Raw genomic sequence first — 20,603 nt, 5'->3', positions numbered from 1 at the left:
AGGAATCCACTGTGAAAATGGCGGATTCCCGTCGTGAGAGAAAGTTGAAGGAAATCGCGGAAGAAGCAGATAGAGCTATTTCTAGTCTTCAAAATAAGTTGAAAGGGGACAAGAAGGTGAGGAAACGCCATGTTACTGACATCACGTATAATTCCTCCGGTGAGAGAATTGTTAAAGCTCCTAGAAGACCTTCCAGATCAAGCTCCTCACTGCAGAGTACATCAACTGGAGGCGAGTAGATTTTGATGATTTACGAATTCAAAGCCCTGAATTGTTGTTATTACAAATGGTTAAGTATTTTAAGCATTTTTTGCCGCATAAAGTTACTGTCTTCAAATTTCTAAAGCTCGTTTGTTCCCTTATTAATTGTGTAGTGTCTATACAAAACCCGGCAAGTGATAACGTGGACGAAAGCTTATAAGTAGATCATGATGATTCAAATATCTGTGATGTTCCTTCTAAATATATTGAAGATAATGGTAAGTTCAAGAATTTGTATTTCCACTGATTTCGTCTATTTCCCCTTTGAAAGCACTGGCAGTAATGATTAAATTTAACTTGCAAATTAAGCTTAAATTAAAATCAGAAGTGCATAACCTTTTGCACAACCCACTTCCTCAATGTTATTGATTTGTGGAATTCCCCGACCAAAAAGAAGTCACAAAAACACCAGATCATATCAGAAGGTTATAATTTCTTGCTCTGTGGGTTTACAAGGCTACTTAATGTCATATAGAGCTTGCTCAATTGGTATTATTATGTTATATTGCTTTTGACCATTTCATCTCGAGAAGCTCAGGTGCATACATTTAATTACGAGATCATTTCAATTTTTCAGTTGTTTTCTATAATTGTACTTTGGACACATCCATAGTGTCAGCCAATCAAGTAACATTTAGTAAACTATGATTTCTCTCATCATGCCCATATTTAAGGTAAATGATAGCAGACCTGCAAGATTCAACAGTGTGTTACTTTTTGTTTCTGAGTTTAATTTGTTGCAGTTGTATTTGCTCTGTGATATCATGATGAAAACAGGCTACAAGCCTAAGTAATAATGACTTAAAAAGAAAGTTATAGATTTTGTAAAATTATGTGCTTTACAGTACCAAATATTAAGTGTTGTAAAAATTGACATTTTTATTTATTAGCCAAAGTTTCTTGATTGGCTGTATCATGTGCTGTCATCATATTCTCCAGGAGGATATTTAAGCAGTGAAAATAGCACTGTTGTCATTATTATCATCTTTATTAGGTCGTTATGAGCTGGTTTTAGGCAGTGCACTAACCACTCTCAAAATATAAAGTAAAGTTGCATACATGTCCACCGATAAAACAGTCAATAGGATCAAGATTAGCTATACATGTACTTATTTACATGTTCTTATTAAACTATGTTGTTAGAAAAATGTAAAAAGTATATAATATTTGAGAACAGAAGAAGGAAACCAAATGAAACATTTACAAGGATAATAATTGTTTCTCTTTCATGATAGAAAATCTTTTATCAGAGGCCTTTAGAATGGTTGAAGGTATTGTCAGACAAGATGCCAAACTGAAAAGGATAACCTGGCAAACTAGGCAGACACGCCTAGAGACAAACTGGGAAGGCTTTAGAGAAACTTTGTTTAATGATGCTTTGTCCAAAGAAGCTTTACCACCATCAGTAAAGTGCTCTATGTGCAGTTCTGACCTTCAGCAGTGTGTTCGATGTATGGATTGTGGACCTTGCTTTTTTGTCTGTTCAAAGTGTGATATGAATACTCACAACAGCCATCCCATGCATGATCAGGAGTTTTGAAATGGAGAATTCTTTCAGTCACTACTACCTACTGAAGCGATTGACTCTCAGGATAAACTGTTTCCATTAAGTAAGTACAGTGAACCATAATGTATACTTGACTTGATTAAAATGACTAAATTTTTTATAAGGAATATTGAAATCACTGTTAGTAGTTAAGAATTTGTTCATGCTTAGTGTGCATATATTGAGTTATCGATGCATGCAAAAAGTTTGGAGAGCATGAAAAATGTGTAAGAGCAACTCTAGCTTTTTTGAGGTCACGTCATCTTATTTAGTTTGAAATGTATTTTCATTGTTTATGAAATTAATCGTACTAGTTCTGGTTCAAAAAGAAAAAAAAAACAAATCAAACTAGTTTAAAATCACTTTGACCCAAGTTTCATTTTAACCTTCAAAATAAATATACAATTCTTGACTTATATTTTTAAAGGCCGTTTTGTGTCTTGCAAGGTTGTCCCTCCATGCTGCCCACATTGCAAAAATGACTCCATAAAGATTATTCCATCAGAATCAATGTGTATTATAGTCAGTCTTAAAGGTGAGAAATTAACATGTTCATCAGTGTAGTTTCGTCAGCCAACATTTGAGATGAGAGATTTACTGCATCTTAACACTGTGCATTGTTGCTTATCAATCAGATTGTAACTTGCCCTAAGACTTATGTAAAGATAAGGTAAAGGGCTGTGCTTTAAGTTGTGGACCGACTTATTCTCCATCAATTTATGGCCCAAGCGCAAAGCTTGTGAGAGATGTAACATCACCTGTACTAATTTTTTTACGATGTTCTCATCAACTGATTGGAATCATTTTAGATAACAACATATTATTTTTTCCCCATTTTAGGGCGATTTGACTTGCACCTGCCAAAATGGATGTGTGGCTCGGCTGCAACAGTACAAGTGATGTGCCCCCAGCACATTTGAGATATTGGCCTGGCAGTCCCACCAATGCCTCTTATTTTTTTGATTATGATGTCTTTCATTTCTGGGATACCATGCAAAAAAATATGCCCGGATCATCCTGTAGTGCATTTGTGAAAACACTGGCTCAGATATCAGAAAAGAAAGGCAGGGTACAGGTTTCCATTCTCTGCATTCACTGTACCATAATTATGGATTTAATAAATTCTGCAGCAATCTTATATGGATTTACATGTTTTTTTTTTGTTTGTTTTTTTGTTTTTTTTTTTTTGACCACTACATTCTCTACTTCTTTGCAGGCAGGCATAATTACACCTTCTACATTTTCAAAAGCCTTTCAAGAATGGAGATACTGCCAGTTTGAGCTTTATCAAGCATCTGGCATGAATTTTATGACTTGCCCATGTTGTTTCAATGCTCAACTTGCTTGTCACACAGACGGAAACGGGAAAACATATCGCTGGAAAAAAGTGAATGCGTAAGCTCATTTATCCCATTGTTTACAGTACGAACAGTACTTAAGGTATTTATTAATTTAAAGACCTATAATTTTTGCTACACGGTTTTCAAGGTATAGTGGCACTAATAATGTATTTATGATGAACAAAGTTACATTGAATGTTCTCTGTTTGATTTCTGACTCTTGTTGTTTCAGTGGCACTGCAGCAGTTTACTATGGTGAGACTTTTTTTGTGATGACAGTCAAGTGAAAAAGTGTTTGGAGGAGACATACAAGTGCAAGACAGGCAAGGTTAGTAAATATATATATATATATATTTTTTTTTTTTAATCCTAAAGCTGTAAGACTTGGTTTATCCTAACCCTTACTGAGTGAGAAAACTACAAAAGCACATGCATGTGCAAATTGAAAATTTTTGATAAATTGGTCTGCCCTCAGCCAACCACAATGAAGTAATTTTCTTTGTTATATAATGAGTCAGCTTATAGAATATATACTACTTGAAAAGAGGGTAAGATAGTTGAAAATTTAAATAGGTAATTCAGTATTACTGTAAGTTTTTATTTTATAATCTTCTTTCTCTTTCTGCTGCGGACTTGTTCTAGACAACTGGTCAGGACTCATGTGGTCAAGTTCACTAGCAGGCTGCTAAATCGCAAGCAAAATCCTTGCAGAAACTGGATGAGACAGGTGTAATGGTGGCAGGTTGTAGACATGCATTAATGCAAAAAGCAGTGAACATGTGGACAGGAGAAATGTATAGGCTATGATTTATACCTTCAGGTCAGTCTATGAACAGGATTAAGCCTTGCAGGAGAAGATGTGAGATGGTCATTGATAAATATATAATAGAATTAAATGTGTTTCATTTATAAGGAGGACAGATCTTATCTGATGTGTTTTTCATCCCACTGAACCACAGTCAGTCTTTGTATGTGTGGAATCATCTCATTATTGCTGTTGTATTTCTTTCTATATAATGATTGCAGAAGAATGTGCTCGAACCCATTGGTGTGAAGTATCTGTTTTATGATGTCATATGCAAATATTGGCCTTGGATGAAGAATATTTGTACTGTATCCAATCAATCTGCCAAAGAAAGTACCTTAATTCCTGCTTTGGGCCAATTGCATGGAAAGTTGCATAAATGGACATACAGGGTAAGTTTGTCACAGTCTAACGATTGGTTCTTAGCTAAGTTGAATATATTATGTGTATCTGTACATTGCAACAAGGGCAGTTGTAAATATTGGTTGAAAAAGAACAAAAGGGCAGGATTTGAATCCATGACCTTTGCAAGGCAAGTGTGATTTCTGACTCAAGAAATATGAAGTCATTCAGGTCGTTCATTTATTACTTTACATACGTTCTATGTGGACCATCTCTATAGTTATGTGTACATTGTAACAATGTCAATAACTATGTGCTTTAATGTATATAATTGATGTGTTCAATGAGGTTGTGTTATTTTCAAAATTAGTTGTTTTAGAATCGAACTGCCAAACATTATCACAAAATTTACAAGAAAGAAGAGCCATTCATGTTTGAGGCACGACTTGTCAAATGCAGTTATTTTTATTAGTTTGCTTTACTACTAGGTGTTGTATGGTAGTCAGTGGCAAACCGGTGCTGGGCACACCACAGGGGAAGAGATGGAAACAGCATTCCAGTACCTTTCCAGATGTGGCTCTACCACAAAGAATATGACAAGGGCAGGTTTGTATAATACATGATATTTTGTTATTGGGACGACTCTTTGTTTCTAACTACTTGTAACAAATAGCAACTGTAATCCAAGGCCCCATAGACAGACCATTTATTATGCATCGTTAGTCCCTTCTATATAATTATTTTTTATTCCCCTTCACGTCGTATGGAGCACTTGACTGAACATGTCCTCTTCTGGAATCAAAAGAAGATCATATCATTGCCAAAGTACTTATCCTTACGTTACATAAAGGTCAGTTATAGTTCTAGCATCATCCTGATTACTCAGTACTTAGATGAGATAGAAATTTGCATTTAGATATAATTCTTTAACGTTGTAACTGTAAGTTTAAGGTTCTTGGTGAGTTGAAGTTTTGGCAGGACGAACATAGTAAAACTGGCGTATCAGAGAGTGTATTACGGCAGTGGAAGAGCGAGATCATCAGTGCTGCCAAGGGTAACTGTCATCATACAACTGTTGCTCTTACTGTTACTTAACCTTCGATGACTTCATGTCATCACGTTTATTTGCATGTTTTATTGTTTCAGATGAAGAAGCATCCACTGCTCGAGTTAGTGACGACGAAAGAGCAGAATATTTCAGGTTGTCCCAAGAAATACGAGAGGCAGAAGCTCTTCAAGGTTTCAGTTCAGTGTCCAGTCAGTCACTGTCTGTATTGGTGGGCAATGAAACCTTTTTTCAGCCAAGCCACGATGTTAATGCAAGACTTGGAAACAAAGAAGGCTCGCCATGCTGTAATGAAGAACAAACTTATGCTGCAGGGTGTGGGAGAAGAAATGTCGGAGGATGCTGGCCTGCAGTCCCTGGCAGACTCTGTAGCCAATACCCTCAGAGAGAAAATAATGGGCGCGATGTCTTTGATAAAAAGCCGCCAAGAAATGATCAACAAGGAAACAGGTTTTCCAATCAATTTACTTTTTTCTCAAAAAAATTAGCTTTTCATAGCTTCTCTAAAATTCAAGTTTACTTTGTCATGTTTCTCAGTCCGTCTGGTAATGTGTCTGTCTGTGTGTGAGTGTCTGTTTACTCTCTGCCTGGCTGTCTGTCCGTCTTTAATTTCTGGCTGGCTGTCTGTCTGTTTGTTTTTCTGCTTGTATGCATGTAGATATGGATGTTTTGTTGTGTACGTGACTGAAACCAAGTCTTAAACAATCATTGGCTAATTATTCGCCAACTTGTTACAATTATTGAAAAACGAGGTTACTGTACCACTTATTACTTTTCATACAAAATTTACAATTGGTGTATTGGTGAGCCACATGTTCAGTTTTGTTTTCGTTTCAATGTCGATTCATCAATAAACCTTAGCGCAGTACAAAAAGAGACTTCTGTGGTTACAAGGAATTTGTTATATAATTATATTTGAATATTGTTATTTTGTTCCTTTCTGCAGCTTACGCAAAGCAAAGATCCAAACTGAGAAAAAAGAACGATGCGGAAAAAAAGACCTTGAAGGATGCAATATCCCATTACAACAGGATTGTTGGTTACTGCAGTTCCACTAGTGGCCATACATCAGTTACGGAGAGTGATGTTTGAGCTAAAAACGTTTTGTGGGAAAGCTATGAAGGTGATAACGATTTCATTGCTTACAGCAGTGCGTGAGATTGGACTGTTTTTTTTTTTTTTTCTAGGAGTCGCCCAAGATAAAATGGAAGCGGTTGAGGTGTATAACAAAGTTCAGAGATATCGTGAGGAGAAGCACCAGACTGAAAATGAAATGAGGTCTTATCTCGATTTTTACAAGGTTAGATCAGAGGAATTGAAGAAAGAAGTCGATGATTTACAATCCTTTTTGTGTTCAGGTAAATACAGTAACTAGTGGCATGCACATAAAATTGTTGAAGCAACAAAGGGTTACATTTTATTGGGGGTATAATTTTATGGCCAAATTTCTCTTACAGGCGAAGAAGGAGCGCGTACATCTGAAAGAGTAACCGATGTACGTACACACAGTCAGGACTTTCTAGATGCCTAATTTTGTCTTAAACATCTAATCTTATATTATGGTATATTTATTTCACACAGATCCGATACTCAACCACTGCGCTGGAGAGCTTTATTCTATCAGGTAAACGGGCTCTTAAGCTGAAAGGTGTTAACTTCTGCAGAACGCAGCTGTTGCAAGGTCTCCATTTCTTCAAAATGGCTCTTGCCGATGACCCCGGTTTATATGAAGAATTGAGGGAGTTCGAAGAAGAGGAATATGATGAGGAGAGTATTGAGGAAGATGACGTGGAAGACGATGGAAACAACCTAGAGATGGTTACCAGCAATGAGCAAGGGCTAATGACCCACTTGATTGAAGATATCGTCCCAGACAAGGACGGATTAATTTAGTGTAGTAGGTGTTTTTATGTTCTCCCCTTCTAGTGCGCTTACCATTACGACACTGCGTTTCTCACCTTCACAATTCTAGAATATGTATAGCTCATGTTAGTATCATAAGCTGACAAAGGATGTGAAGGCTGTTTAAAAGATGGACATGGGCATTATGAAGTATTTTTGTTTTGAGGAAAACGTGATGATGCAAAGGAGATTGTATTAAATTGTTATTTTTTTTAGAGAATGTTGAAGATAACTTACCATGCTTTACTATACAACTACCATTGCATGGTTACGTATATACTCCCACACAACCATAACGTTGACGTCTGCGTCAAGTGGCTTCCGATGATACCCTTATTGATGCTATTTAATCCTGCATGGTAGTATCCCTTGAGGCTTTCAAGGGAAGAGATCATTGGGCAGTCCTAGTGACATCCTCAGTCCCCTGTCAGATGCAATGATAAAGCTGGCAACAATGAGTCAGGTGGCTCCTTATAACAACCTCATGGAGTATGTCCATCCCCTATGGTGGTATCTCTTGAAGATTTCAAGAGAGGGGACCAGTGGCCAATCGTAGTTTCATTTTCAATCTCTTGTCGGATTCAGCGATAAAGGTGAACAATGAACAGCTGGCTCCTAATCATACCTTTACCCTCTAGTATTGGTACTTTGACTCTGACCTGATATTCGACAAAAAAGTAACTTTACCGTGTTGAAACTTGGAGAGGCTCAAAGATAAAACATTAAAATCTAAGTTTAAAAACGGACTTCTTATTTTCGTGTCGTAAAAGAATAAAAACCCTTCCCGTAAAATTAGCAAGGCTTCGGTGTCATATCAAGCTTGTTTGCTCTTGCCAAAGCTTTGGTGGATGAAGGCTTTGAAGTGTCAGACGGTAAAAAATCCCCGCGTTGTGCCCTTTTCTTTAGCTTTCTGTTCTTGATACTTTGCATCCAAGTTTGGTTTGATAATCCTAACAACATATTGAAAACTCAACGGATAATGGCGAGCCCATCATATTCGACTGAAAGGCCCACTTTTGGCTCATGGTGGATCAAGGCTTTGAAGCCGTCAGACGGTAAAATATCCACTATTATATATGATGTTCATTATTCTTTTAACGTTCTATTCTCGGTACTTCGCATCAAAGTTTGGTTTCATGATCCTAACATCGTGTTAAAAACTCAGCGGATTAGGGCAAGTTCATCATGTTCAACTGAAATTCCCGTTTTGGCTTATGGTGGATCAAGGCTCTAATTTGAAGCCGTCAGACGATAAAAAAAAATCCACTATTGCGATATACCCTTTGCTTTAGTTTTCTATTCTTGATACTTTGCATCCAAGTTTTGTTTGATGATCCTAACAACATATTAAAAACTCAGCGGATAATGGCAAGACCATCATGTTCAACTGAAGGGTCCATTTTTGGCATATGGTGGATCAAGGCTTTGAAGCCGTCAGACGGTAAAATATCCACTATTGTGATGTATCTTATTCTTTAACGTTCTATTCTCGATATTTTGCATCAAAGTTTGGTTTGATGATCCTAACAGCATGTTAAAAACTCAGTGAATTAGGGCAAGTCCATCATGTTCAGATGAAATTCCCGTTTTTGGCATATGGTGGATCAAGACTTCAAAGCCGTCAGACGGTAAAAAATCCACTATTGTGATGTATCTTATTCTTTAACGTTCTATTCTCGATATTTTGCATCCAAGTTTGGTTTGATGATCCTAACAGCATGTTAAAAACTCAGTGAATTAGGGCAAGTCCATCATGTTCAGATGAAATTCCCGTTTTTGGCTTATGGTGGATCAAGACTTCAAAGCCGTCGGACGGTAAAAAATCCACTATTGTGATGTATCTTATTCTTTAACATTCTATTCTCGATATTTTGCATCCAAGTTTGGTTTGATGATCCTAACAGCATGTTAAAAACTCAGTGAATTAGGGCAAGTCCATCATGTTCAGATGAAATTCCCGTTTTTGGCTTATGGTGGATCAAGATTTCAAAGCCGTCAGACGTTAAAAAATCCACTATTGCGATGTTTCCTTTTCTTTAGCTTTCTCTTCTTGATACTTTGCATCCAAGTTCTGTTTGATGATCCTAACAACATATTAAAAACTCAGCGGTTAATGACAAGTCCATCAAGTTCAACTGAAAGGACATTTTTGGCTTACGGTGTGTGAAGGCTTTGAAGCCGTCAGACGGTAAAACATCCACTATTGTGAAGTATTTTATTCTTTAACGTTCTATTCCCGATATTTTGCATCCAAGTTTGGTTTGATGATCCTAACAGCATGTCACTTTCTATCTGTGATACTTTGTATGTAAGTTTAGCTTGATGATCCTAACAAGATATTTAAACTCCAGTGAATTAGGGCAAGGTTACCTTCGAAAACTAAAAGGCCTGTCTAACGTCTGAGGCTTTCGAACCTTTACTCCTGAAAAGTCAGCTGCTGGACTGAATCCGAAAGTTACGTTTTTTTTCTGTGATACCTTGAATTTGAGCTTGGTTTGTCTATCCCAACATTGCTTTCAGTTCCAGTGTCCCCTTTAGATGGTTAGGATATCTATTTTCGAACTGTCGATGCGTGAAAATCCCACTTCTGCTATTAAATCTCTAGTTTCTCTTCCAATCCCTAACAGGGAACAAGCCCCAATCACCAAACAACATGCCAGGGACAGGTGCTAAAGATAATGGGCGCTATATACTCTGCCTAGAAACAGGCTGCAATAATTTCCTCACACCTTCGGCTTTAATTATGTTCATGCCCTTTCCTAATTAACAAAATATTTTATTTATAAAAAAATCGATTTCTATACTCTTTTATTCTGTACTCCCCCATAATTTCCAGCTAGGGATCTCCCAGGGAGGCCCCCTGTTATTATACTGGTTTATTTTACAATAATAACCACATAAAATCTTGAAACTGGACGGGACCTTAATTCCAGACCCCACATATTTTAAACAGGGGTATTTTTTCCTCCATCAGAGTAGGAATTTCATTAAGTTTGTTTTTTCAATCTAATACCTCAAGCACGTGGAAACTTAGGAAAACAGTAATCTAGACGCGGTAAATGTCGGAATTATGAAGGCGATTCTGTTAATTAAGGCTACACTGCCCTTCGTGTTCGACAAACTGGGATTGGGAGACGGCAATGTTCTAAAAATTTCAGTGGCTCTGTCACTCGCTTTGTGCGTCCATAGTCACACTTCAAGTTTTAAAAGTTTTTACTTGCTCTGGTAAACGTTATAATTTTTACGGACAGCAATAATCGTGGAAGCTGTTCTTCAGAAGAAGCACAAGACATAATCACAAAACGGTTAAGCAAACACCAGACTCACTTCATTATAATAAAAAATTCATAACCACTGTTTTAATCCTCTAAATATGAGCTATTCTTAAGAGTAAACGAATGAATAAATGAGCGTTCATTGAACTGTCTTACGAACGAGCGCATACACGCTGGATACATCTGCGCCTTCTCTTGTTGGGGCCACCAAACTTTGATTTGTCAAGGCAGTTTACACATTCCCCGCAGTCAGGCTTCATACAGCCTAGACACTTTCCACATGCTGCCTTACGTTTGTTTCTGTCTATCCACTGTACTGTCTGCCCTGTGTTTGTAGTCTGTGTTGCTGTCTGTCCACTAGTTGTAGTCTCTGATACTGTCTGTCCAGTAGTTGTAGTCTGGGATACTATCTGTCCACTAGTTGTAGTCTGTGGTGCTGTCTGTCCACTAGTTGTAGTCTCTGATACTGTCTGTCCAGTAGTTGTAGTCTGGGATACTATCTGTCCACTAGTTGTAGTCTGTGGTGCTATCTGTCCACTAGTTGTAGTCTGTGTTGCTGTCTGTCCAGACGTTGTAGTCTGTGGTGCTGTCTGTCCAGTACTCATAGTCTGTGTTACTATCTGTCCAGTAGTTGTAGTCTGTGTTACTGTCTGTCCAGTAGTTGTAGTCTGTGGTGCTGTCTGTCCACTAGTTGTAGTCTGTGGTGCTGTCTGTCCACTAGTTGTAGTCTGTGGTACTGTCTGTCCAGTATTTGTAGTCTGTGTTACTGTCTGTCCAGTAGTTGTAGACTGTGTTACTGTCTGTCCATTACTCGTAATCTGTGGTGCTGTCTGTCCAATAGTTGTAGTCTGTGGTGCTGTCTGTCCACTAGTTGTAGTCTGTGGTGCTGTCTGTCCAGCAGTTGTAGTCTGTGTTGATGACTGTTCAGTAGTTTCAGTCCGTTTGGCTTTTCGGTGGTAATTTGCTTTATAAAACGTTTTGAAAAGATTTTTGGCACATTCGTTTTGGAATACCAAAAAGTTTTCCCCAGGCCCTTTGGTTCCGAAGGAATGCATTTCCACACCTCTTCCACAGTCTTCCAGTACCATAATGGCGATGTGAATACCATTTATTCCAGCATGTACATTAGCAGCCTGCAATAAAAAAAAACAAAACAAAAACAATGAAACTGATAGTTTTTAACCCTTCTTTATTCATCCTGTAACTACGATAACAAGCCTCATAAGGCCTATTGAAATGAAAAGCTAGCATTTACTAAAACAAACAAAGAGCAATGTTATTCAATGTTTATGAAATTTTTCGTAATACTTTTCATAATTATGCTAACCTTAACATTTTCAACTATTTACAAAGCAAAAAGGACAAACGCCCATGAAAGTTAATGCCATGTCAAATTTGTATTCCAAAAAATATGTATGTATGTGTGATTTTTTTGGTCGCTCAAGAGATTTCACTGATTGAAAAACAATAAAATAACAGTAAAACTATTTTATGTTGGTGGGTAACTTCATGTGTGTCACACCAAAAAAAATTTCTTAATTACCTTTCTAAACAGCTGCTGCTTGTGATATGAAAATTGATTACTGGACACTGGCTCGAAACACGCTATCTCTTCTGCAGTTCGACTCCACATTGTTTACATTTGCGACTCTTTATGTGATTTGTTGATTCTCCGCACCTCTGACAAGGCTTCCCATTCCATTTGATGTTGCCCTTAATAAGAGTCAGAGTAAAGACCAAAAGTTAACAACAGTCAAATAAATTAAAGAAATAAAGAAATAACTTTATTATCGGGTCAAATGTATTTAGTTCTGTTGTTAGTGACAAATATTTCACATAAACTGTTAAAAATCCCAACTGTGCTCTTTACACAAAGTGGCCGAGGAGTAAGACTTGGGACTACCGAGAACAAATCCAGATAGCGGCAGGGTGAAAGATTTGAACCAGGAAACCCCAGATTGCAAATCCAGCACCCTAAACCACTTGGCCACGTTTTTGGGAATTACCCTTACCAGAGGTGATAAGAGGGATGGTTATCTTTGTAAATTGGTCATCTCATGATTACAAGTGTAATTTGGTATAAATAAGGGTGATCAAATTTTTAAAGACTAACAAACTTTCTCAAGTCTGTTACTAAGGCAGATGCAATTTGTATTCTTTGAAAAACAAACTGCTTATTTATAACAAATTGCATGAAAAGACATGCAATCAGTGCTTAAAAATATACACAAAAAAGTAGACAGTAAATCTAAACCTGTGAAATTTTCATAGCACTTGCTGATTTGCTAATTGGATCACAATTATCAAATTCAAACTTTTACAAGTCTATCAATCAAAAGTCATTCAACTGTAAACCTGGAACCGTGTGAGGATTGATTTTAAACCATTCAAACATCTTGCACTCACATGAAAACTGAACTACTTTTTAGCCTATCAGAAATGAGTATTTTTTCATGTATATTATTTCACTATCAAACACTATTCACAAAAACTATCTTTCATAAGCTTGATGCATTGCATTATATATTATGGACAAATAAAAATGCAACTTTAAAGGAATAATAGGGTTATGAAATAAAAACCATTAGGTTAATCTTTGATCATTAAAAAATTAAATTAGAGTGGTTAAGAGACCACAACAAACCACCAGCCTGTTCATCAACCCTTCCAGGAAAACTGTCCAATCTCTTTTAACATTGGAAATAATTCCACACTGGGAATAAATAGCTGTTATTAATGTACATGTACATGTAAAGGGATACCAAAACAATGTAGACAGCCTTGTAAAGGTTATATTAAACTCACAGGCTGAACAGAACTTTCCATATGTAATCCTACAAGAAATAAAAAGGAATAACATTTAATCATATACACTCCATAACTTTGAAGTAAATGCATAACATTATATTAGTAGTATCATATTAAATACATTAACATTACATCATAAGGGTGAACATACCGTTTTTAAATATTATACCAATAAATTCTGTAATCGCATCTACTATGATTTATTTCCCTTGTAGAACAAGACATACCTAAAAGCTATGTCAATGCTATTTTTTACTGTGTTGAGCCAAATAACAAGATATATCACTGAGTACCAAACCAGAAGCCCTATTGAGACTTGTTAAAATGTACAGGTAGTCCTAAACAACAGTAACTTCTAAGTTACAGGAACGAAAAATGTTGAACAGCACATGTAGATCTCCTCTAAAAAATTTTATACTTCAAAAGTAAGTTGCTTGCTTTTAATATAGTTCTGGTTAGTCCTTTTCATAGGGATTTGGTGGTGTGCATAGGAAACAATCTGACAAGGCATTGTTCTTAGCACAAAATGGTGACCAAAAAGGTAACATCCCAGACACAGCAACTGTAATCTATACAGCAAAGCCCCTATACAGAAAATCAACATCTTTAATTGTGATATACTGGTAGCAACCCTTTCCAAACATGTCAAGCTGTATAAAGCATAATTTAAATTACTATTAACACTCAAAGGGCCACCTGTTGAAAGTAAGTCACTCAGTAAGACACATGGGTGGAATGGAGTGTGTCACTCATCAATGCCCTGACTTTGATAATTTGTACCATAATAACATCCAGGTATTCATATATATAACCAACACAAACTGATACATACCAGCAAAGACTAACAATAATTGCATGTAAGTTCTATTGGTATGTAATGTGGAATAGGTTATGGTGTTCAGTCTTTACATAATTATTAATCCTGAAACTGTGATCCTTGGATAGACTCCCTTTAGAGCTGTTTATTTACTGAAAGCTATAAATAGCAGCAACTAAAAGTCCTGCTAAACTGCAAAACAGAGATCTGTTTTAATCCAAATACACATAGTATAACAAAGTGATTCAAACAGTAGAACAAAATTTCAAATGCAAGTCTAAGTGATCACTTTCTTCTTGAAACAGCAGGGATGGCCATTAATTTTTTGGGTAAATTAATTCCAAATAAGATCCTGTACCTAATGTTCCTAAATAATGTATTTTTATTTTTCTCGTCAGTTTTTTTTTTATTCCTTCCTTAAGACAGAATCAATAGGGAACCATGGACACAACTTCCAGTAGATACCTTTGCAACAATCAATGGATATTAAGACCATGCAGGGAGTTTACTTATGTGTTTGAGTTTCAGTTTGGTAAGGAAGGAAGGAGGGAATGAAGGAAGAAGGAAGGAAGGAAGACTTACTATAGATACTCAATTTACTAGCCTAAATAACACTTACAGTGTAGCTTTGTTTTAAAAGGTGACTTGCCTAAATTGCACTTTCAAGGTTAGGCAGCTAAATATCACCACAACTAGAATTTGAAATCAAACTCACTCATTTCTCAATCAAGTGAATTCCTTATGAATAGTTAATGTAGATGTAACAATAACGACTGGTGTTAAGATTACAGTACCAACGAAAATGCCAATTCTCTTGTAACCTTACAAGTACATGTTCAGCAAAAAATTCCCTAAAGCATCATTACCTCTACTCAAAGAAAGCTTTGTTCAAGTTTTCAGCTCATGATTTGTGATTTGTATTTGGATCATGTGAACTAAAAAAAATTAGTGTTTGTGTCAATCAATAACCTTGATTAACCTTTGATCAACATTCCATCAACATCTCCATCAATACTTGGTCAACATTTGATTAACATCTTGGTCGACAGTCAGCTGAGAGTCAAATAATTTTTGCAGACACACCATTGAGTGTCAATCAATACACATGAGTTGGTAGACACTTGGCCAACTGCCAAGCAAGCATCAATCAAGTGTTGATCACCTGTCGATCATCAAAATGCCAATTGAGCGTCAATTTAGTGAGGACCAAGTATCAATCAAGGTGTTGATGGAGTGTTGTTTGAGATGTGATCAGGTGTCAGATGAGAGTTTACTGTGGGTATCCTCCACATAAAGGAGCAAGGAAATGTGAAAATTTATTGGACAGCTTAATAATGAGAGAATGTTGCAAACATTCACTTAGCACTACGGTATTAATAAACAATTTCAGTACCTTTGATTAAGGGCCCTCAATTCTCAAAATTTAAGCTTACATGTGTCACAAGATTACCAGTTGGGCAGTTTTATTTACAAATACATTTCAGTAGAGCATCACTATGTTCAACACATACACTATAAGTTAAAGACAAAAAGATGACATAGTCTTTTCTAGTTCCACAACAACCTTCACATGGGGGTTTGCATATTTGTTCTATTCGTTCTGAATCGTTTGCCTACACGATAGTGTTAATCGAACGAAAAATTAAAAATCTACAACCCACGACTGATTTTAAACGAACTAATGGTAACACGATGAAGACTAGATCGTCTACTTACATATCAAGAGTCCAAGACTACATTAGACTACTTCATTCGTATCGCAATCACTTGATAGAAGCTTAACTTCAGTCTTATATTTTTATTTTAAGCAGCGACTATCATTTAAATTTCTCGTGTAAGGGAAAATCACCCCAGGTTTCTGGTAAAAATTACATTAAAGCCTTGAAATAAAATTTCAACACTTACCGGGGCGCGGAAAAAGGAGACCTTTCAGAAGGATTTTTGAACTTGCTTGACCTTATTGACATGTGACTTACAGTACTCAGTAAAGATGGCGTCTAACGATTTCCCAGGATCCTCCATGATCGTTGTCACGTTACTCAGTAAATGTAGACACTACACATTTATTACGCTTACTTCCCATTGTAGACAGTATACAATCTTTAGCGGGAGATTGGTTGTTCAACTATGGGTATTTTTACGCCTTCAGCAGGTTCTATGTCTGTCATCGACATCGATGAAGCTTCTGTTACGCCCACTCTTCCTTCAGCGGATGATGAAACAGTGCCGTTAGACCTCACTTCTTCCACTCTTGACGGACGCCTTAAAACCGGAGGAGCTCGGCCGCACTGGTTTAGTCCAACATCGCATTGATACAGGCGATATTCCTCCAGTACGTCACCGCCCTTATCGCGTCTCTGACACCCAACGCGGCATTATTCAAGAACATGTGGATGACATGTTAAATAGGGGCATAATCCAACCCAGTACCAGCCCCTGGGCTTCTCCCATTATTCTGGTGAAAAAGAAAGATGGCACGGACCGTTTCGTTGTAGACTTTCGGCGTTTGAATGCTGTTACCAGAAAGGACTCCTTTCCATTGCCGCGCATCGATGATGCGCTTGATGCTCTTAATGGAACAAAATATTTTAGCTCTATGGATCTTATGAGTGGTTATTGGCAGGTCGAGATGGAGCCTGAATCTCGTGAACGCACCGCGTTCATAACTTACGGTGGTCTTTATGAGCTCTTGGTACTCCCGTTTGGTCTCACAGGGGCGCCGGGAACCTTTGCTAGACTCATGGAAAGCGTGCTGCGCAATCTTACTTATAAGATTTGCCTGATCTACTTGGATGACATTCTAGTATATTCAAAAACATTCGAAGATCATTTATTTCACCTCCGTCAAGTCTTTGACCGCCTCCGCCTTGCCAACCTAAAACTCAAACCATCCAAATGTAAATTTGCCTGCCCTCAAGTCACGTACTTGGGACACGTAGTTTCTCCTGAGGGTATCGCGCCGGACGCAGATAAAATCTCTGCTGTGAAAGAGTTTCCACGCCCGCACAATATCAAAACAGTCAGGTCTTTTCTTGGTTTGGCTAACTATTATCGTCGTTTCATTAAGGATTTCTCCAAAATTGCAGCTCCTTTGAATAAGTTATTACTCAAAGATCAAAAGTTCGTTTGAACGGACACTTGCGAACAGGCTTTCGAGACTCTAAAGGCCGCCCTTGTGTGTGCCCCTATACTAGCCTTTCCGGATTTCAAAGAGACCTTTCAGCTCTTTACTGATGCTTCTAACGAAGGTATAGGCGCTACATTAGGTCAAATTCAGGATGGCAAGGAAGTCGCAATAGCATACGCGGGTAGAGATTTTAATGCTGCTGAACGAAATTATAGTACGACGAAGAGAAGCATTAGCTGTGGTCTTTGGCATAAAGAAGTTTGAGCCATACCTGTATGGCCGCAAATTCATTTTGCACACCGATCACCATTCCTTAAAATGGTTAATGTCCATATCTGACCCGTCAGGCAGGTTAACACGATGGTCTCTTCTCCTTCAGCAGTATGATTTCGAAATCAAACACCGTCCAGGTGTCGTCCAGCCAATGCGAATGCGGACGCACTCTCTCGCCGACCATATACCATTTCTTCGCCATCCATTTCAGCCCTTGACACCCCAGGGGTTCGAGTCTCTCGAGTGCGCGAACTACAGCGGAAACTTCCAAACTGCCTGATCACAATGGTCCATGTAACAGCCGTCAATTCGATGTTAATTCCACGTTTTATTCGATCCGATCAACTACGCTCAGCACACCGTTCGAAAACAATACCGTACAAGAAATCCTTACAAACAAGCAAGTGTCTCTATCCGTAACCTTGAAAACTGCTGAAATATCCGTAATGCTTCCGTAATGTTCTATTCCTTCGATGTGAGACTAGTTAAACGATCCTTATCCGAGAAATAAAGGCGAAAATAACAAGCGATAAAAGCACATGTATGCCGAGGTTTGACCTAGTGTCGAATGACAACACCTCGGCGCAGACTGGGCCTAGTGCACAGGACACCTAGCATTTACAGTCCAGCTAGATCTCTTTTACTGACTATAGACGATTATTTCCTGAGTGATGAAGGCTTGTTGTTTCATTTGTGGACCCCACAAGGACGCCGTCGAGCAACCACCTATCAACAATTGGTCGTACCTCCGGCCTTACGCTATGAACTTCTCGTGTGGGCTCATGATGACCCTACAGGTGGACATTTTGGTACAGTTAAGACTTATGAGAAACTGCGCACACGCTACTACTGGCGAAAAATTTTTTCGGATGTCAACCACTGGTGTCGCAGTTGTTGCGATTGTGCAATGAGGAAAAGCCCCAGGAACAGGCATAAAGCTCCCCTGTTACCCATACCGGTTCAGGATGCTTTTGATCGTCTAGCTTGTGACATCATTGGACCGTTCCCACCTTCCAAAATTAGGAAACAGGTATGTTGTGGTTTTTTCTGAGTACTTAACCAAATGGGTGGAAGCGTTCCCTGTTCCTTCTATTGAGGCTCCTGTTATAGCCCGTTTGCTAGCAGATGAAATTTTCACTCGCCATGGCGCTCCACGAACTCTTTTGTCCGATCGTGGAAGCAATTTCCTCTCCTCCCTCGTAACAGAAGTGTGTCGTCCGCTTAACACCAAAAAGGTAAACACTACGGCTTATCATCCTCAGACGGATGGACTTGTAGAAATTGAAGCTATTTCCTCATATGTCAGTTCAAACCAACTGGACTGGGATGTCTATATCCCTGCCATTTTATTCGCCTATCGCACCTCCCCATGCGTATCCACAGGCGATACCCCTTTCTATCTATTGTATGGACGCGAACCTCGACTGGCACCTGATGTGAGTTTATTGCCACCTTCCCAGCTCTCTTCATCAGTTGAAGAACATCGTGCACGCATCGTACGGCGGATAGAGGCAGCTCAGTCAATAGTACGAGCAAGCATCGCTAGAACCCAACAATTGATGAAACTTCAGTATGACAAAACCTCCGATGACGCTCCATTTGAAATAGGACAAAGAGTTTGGATCTTCTATTTAATTGTTCACGCTGATGTGTATATTTCAAGGGCTGCTATCGCTTATGTATGCTCGTTGTTCAAACAGTTCTCACTTCGCCGTGATTCGGCTTCTATTTGCCAAATGAATCAACCAATGTTGTTCTTTCGCTTGTGTTTATTTTTTTCACTTGTGTTTATTTTTCGCGCAAATCAAATTTTAATCTATTTTCAACGTCTTCTCTTTCACTGACCTTCAGACCAGCGTATTACGTCGTTTTTCCAACGAATTCTTTTCAACTGTGTGCTATTCCTTAGTTTATATCCGTCCACATATTTCATTTGCAATTATACCACCAACTACATCAATTTTCGCTTCGCTTTTCTCTTCTTGTCTGCTCCAGATTTTCACGCCATGGATTTCGACCTCTCCCGTCCCATCTCTCAATTGGCGGAGTCGTCAGAGAGAACTCATTTCGTTTTTATCCCTTCATATGGTTTTTCTCGCCCAGTTTCACCCTTTTTACTTTCAATTTCTAGTGATTTTTATAAGGCATATTTGGCACGCCATGATAACAAGTATACTGTTTCCCTATGTCAACATTGCCAAACTGAACATACTTCACAACAATTTTGTCTCCCCGCAACTTTTACTTCTTTAGAAGTCGATTTCATTTTAGTTTTTCTGGAACAAACTCCTCAGACTGTTTTTGCCCCTCGTTTATTTTTTTCCGTTATTCGCCTCTGCGATTATCTCCTTTTTCCGACACATGTCATTTTTGATTTGATGCAAGTTTATATCCCTCGCCATATGCGCATTCGATCCCCCTTCACAGAGGATTTACTCGAGCTTTTACGCAACAACAGTTACGCCGTTTTGGCGTATCCGTTTTGACGTATCTTTTTTTTTTGTTCCTGGTCATGTACAGTTACCCTCATGCACCGGTTTAAATCTACTTAACTAATTAGTACTTATTTCTTTCTTAGTTCGTTGAGCACCACTTGAGCGGTGAAGTTTACTGCTCGTGGCTATATTGGTTTGGCCTATTCACTTGAGCGGTGAAGTTTACTGCTCGTAAACAACTAGGTCCAACTAATGGCTCAACGACCGCATAATTTTTTATTTTTATTTACCCCCTTCAGCAAACCACACCAGTTTTTACAAAAAAAAAAAAAAAAAAGAGGGGGCATCGAACCCACATCAATGCCTTGTTGCCTTTCTTTTTTTTTCAGTATCGCCACCATGCCGCGCACACGTCGCCGATTTCGTCCTGCACGTGCTCGTCTGCGACTACCCACTTTTCTCCAAACTAAGTGTTTTATTTGCTTGGACAGTCCAGGAGAATATCCTTCTTGGAAACTCCCCTGCTGTCGCCGTTTTATTCATGAAGCATGTTTGCTTCGATGTTTTCGGTTTGCGGAGGGAGTGGCTCGCGATAAGTGTCCTCAC

The 20,603-nt window shown here is 38.2% G+C and overlaps 2 protein-coding genes and 1 pseudogene across 7 annotated transcripts; 2 read left to right on the top strand and 1 right to left on the bottom strand.

Annotated features, from left to right (window-relative positions):
* Positions 1-17: 17 nt before the first annotated feature.
* On the top strand, positions 18-3,929 carry LOC149051204 (uncharacterized; annotated as a pseudogene). The gene is made up of 7 exons (XR_016186522.1): positions 18-231; positions 1,497-1,871; positions 2,235-2,342; positions 2,648-2,876; positions 3,024-3,202; positions 3,380-3,475; positions 3,790-3,929. The product of XR_016186522.1 is annotated as an uncharacterized LOC149051204 (transcript).
* Positions 3,890-7,482, top strand: LOC149051203 (uncharacterized). Of its 3 annotated transcripts, XM_089206722.1 has the most exons (6): positions 3,890-4,006; positions 4,174-4,344; positions 4,783-4,900; positions 5,441-5,810; positions 6,307-6,718; positions 6,942-7,482. In XM_089206722.1, exons 2-5 carry the CDS (start codon positions 4,243-4,245, stop codon positions 6,416-6,418), a joined length of 702 nt encoding a protein of 233 aa, XP_089062848.1. In that variant the 5' UTR covers positions 3,890-4,006; positions 4,174-4,242; the 3' UTR covers positions 6,419-6,718; positions 6,942-7,482. The 3 variants fall into 3 exon arrangements, with proteins under 3 accessions (XP_089062848.1, XP_089062853.1, XP_089062859.1); XM_089206733.1 differs by lacking the exons at positions 3,890-4,006; positions 4,174-4,344; positions 4,783-4,900; positions 5,441-5,810 and adding an exon at positions 6,818-6,855 and having other exon boundaries at positions 6,343-6,483; positions 6,548-6,718; XM_089206727.1 differs by lacking the exons at positions 3,890-4,006; positions 4,174-4,344; positions 4,783-4,900; positions 5,441-5,810 and adding an exon at positions 6,818-6,855.
* Positions 7,483-10,603: 3,121 nt separating this feature from the next.
* LOC149051202 (uncharacterized) lies at positions 10,604-16,138 on the bottom strand. Of its 3 annotated transcripts, none has more exons than XM_089206562.1 (3): positions 16,068-16,138; positions 12,081-12,250; positions 10,604-11,670 (listed from the first exon to the last, which is right to left on the bottom strand). In XM_089206562.1, exons 2-3 carry the CDS (start codon positions 12,168-12,170, stop codon positions 10,690-10,692), a joined length of 1,071 nt encoding a protein of 356 aa, XP_089062688.1. In that variant the 5' UTR covers positions 12,171-12,250; positions 16,068-16,138; the 3' UTR covers positions 10,604-10,689. The 3 variants fall into 3 exon arrangements, with proteins under 3 accessions (XP_089062688.1, XP_089062700.1, XP_089062692.1); XM_089206574.1 differs by lacking the exon at positions 16,068-16,138 and adding an exon at positions 13,343-13,373; XM_089206566.1 differs by lacking the exon at positions 16,068-16,138 and having other exon boundaries at positions 12,081-12,528.
* Positions 16,139-20,603: the final 4,465 nt, after the last annotated feature.

Source organism: Pocillopora damicornis, chromosome 1 (assembly GCF_964200805.1).
Source record: "Pocillopora damicornis chromosome 1, jaPocDami1.2, whole genome shotgun sequence".
In the NCBI taxonomy this organism is placed as follows: domain Eukaryota; kingdom Metazoa; phylum Cnidaria; class Anthozoa; order Scleractinia; family Pocilloporidae; genus Pocillopora; species Pocillopora damicornis.
This window is presented reverse-complemented; position numbering and strand designations above follow the sequence as displayed.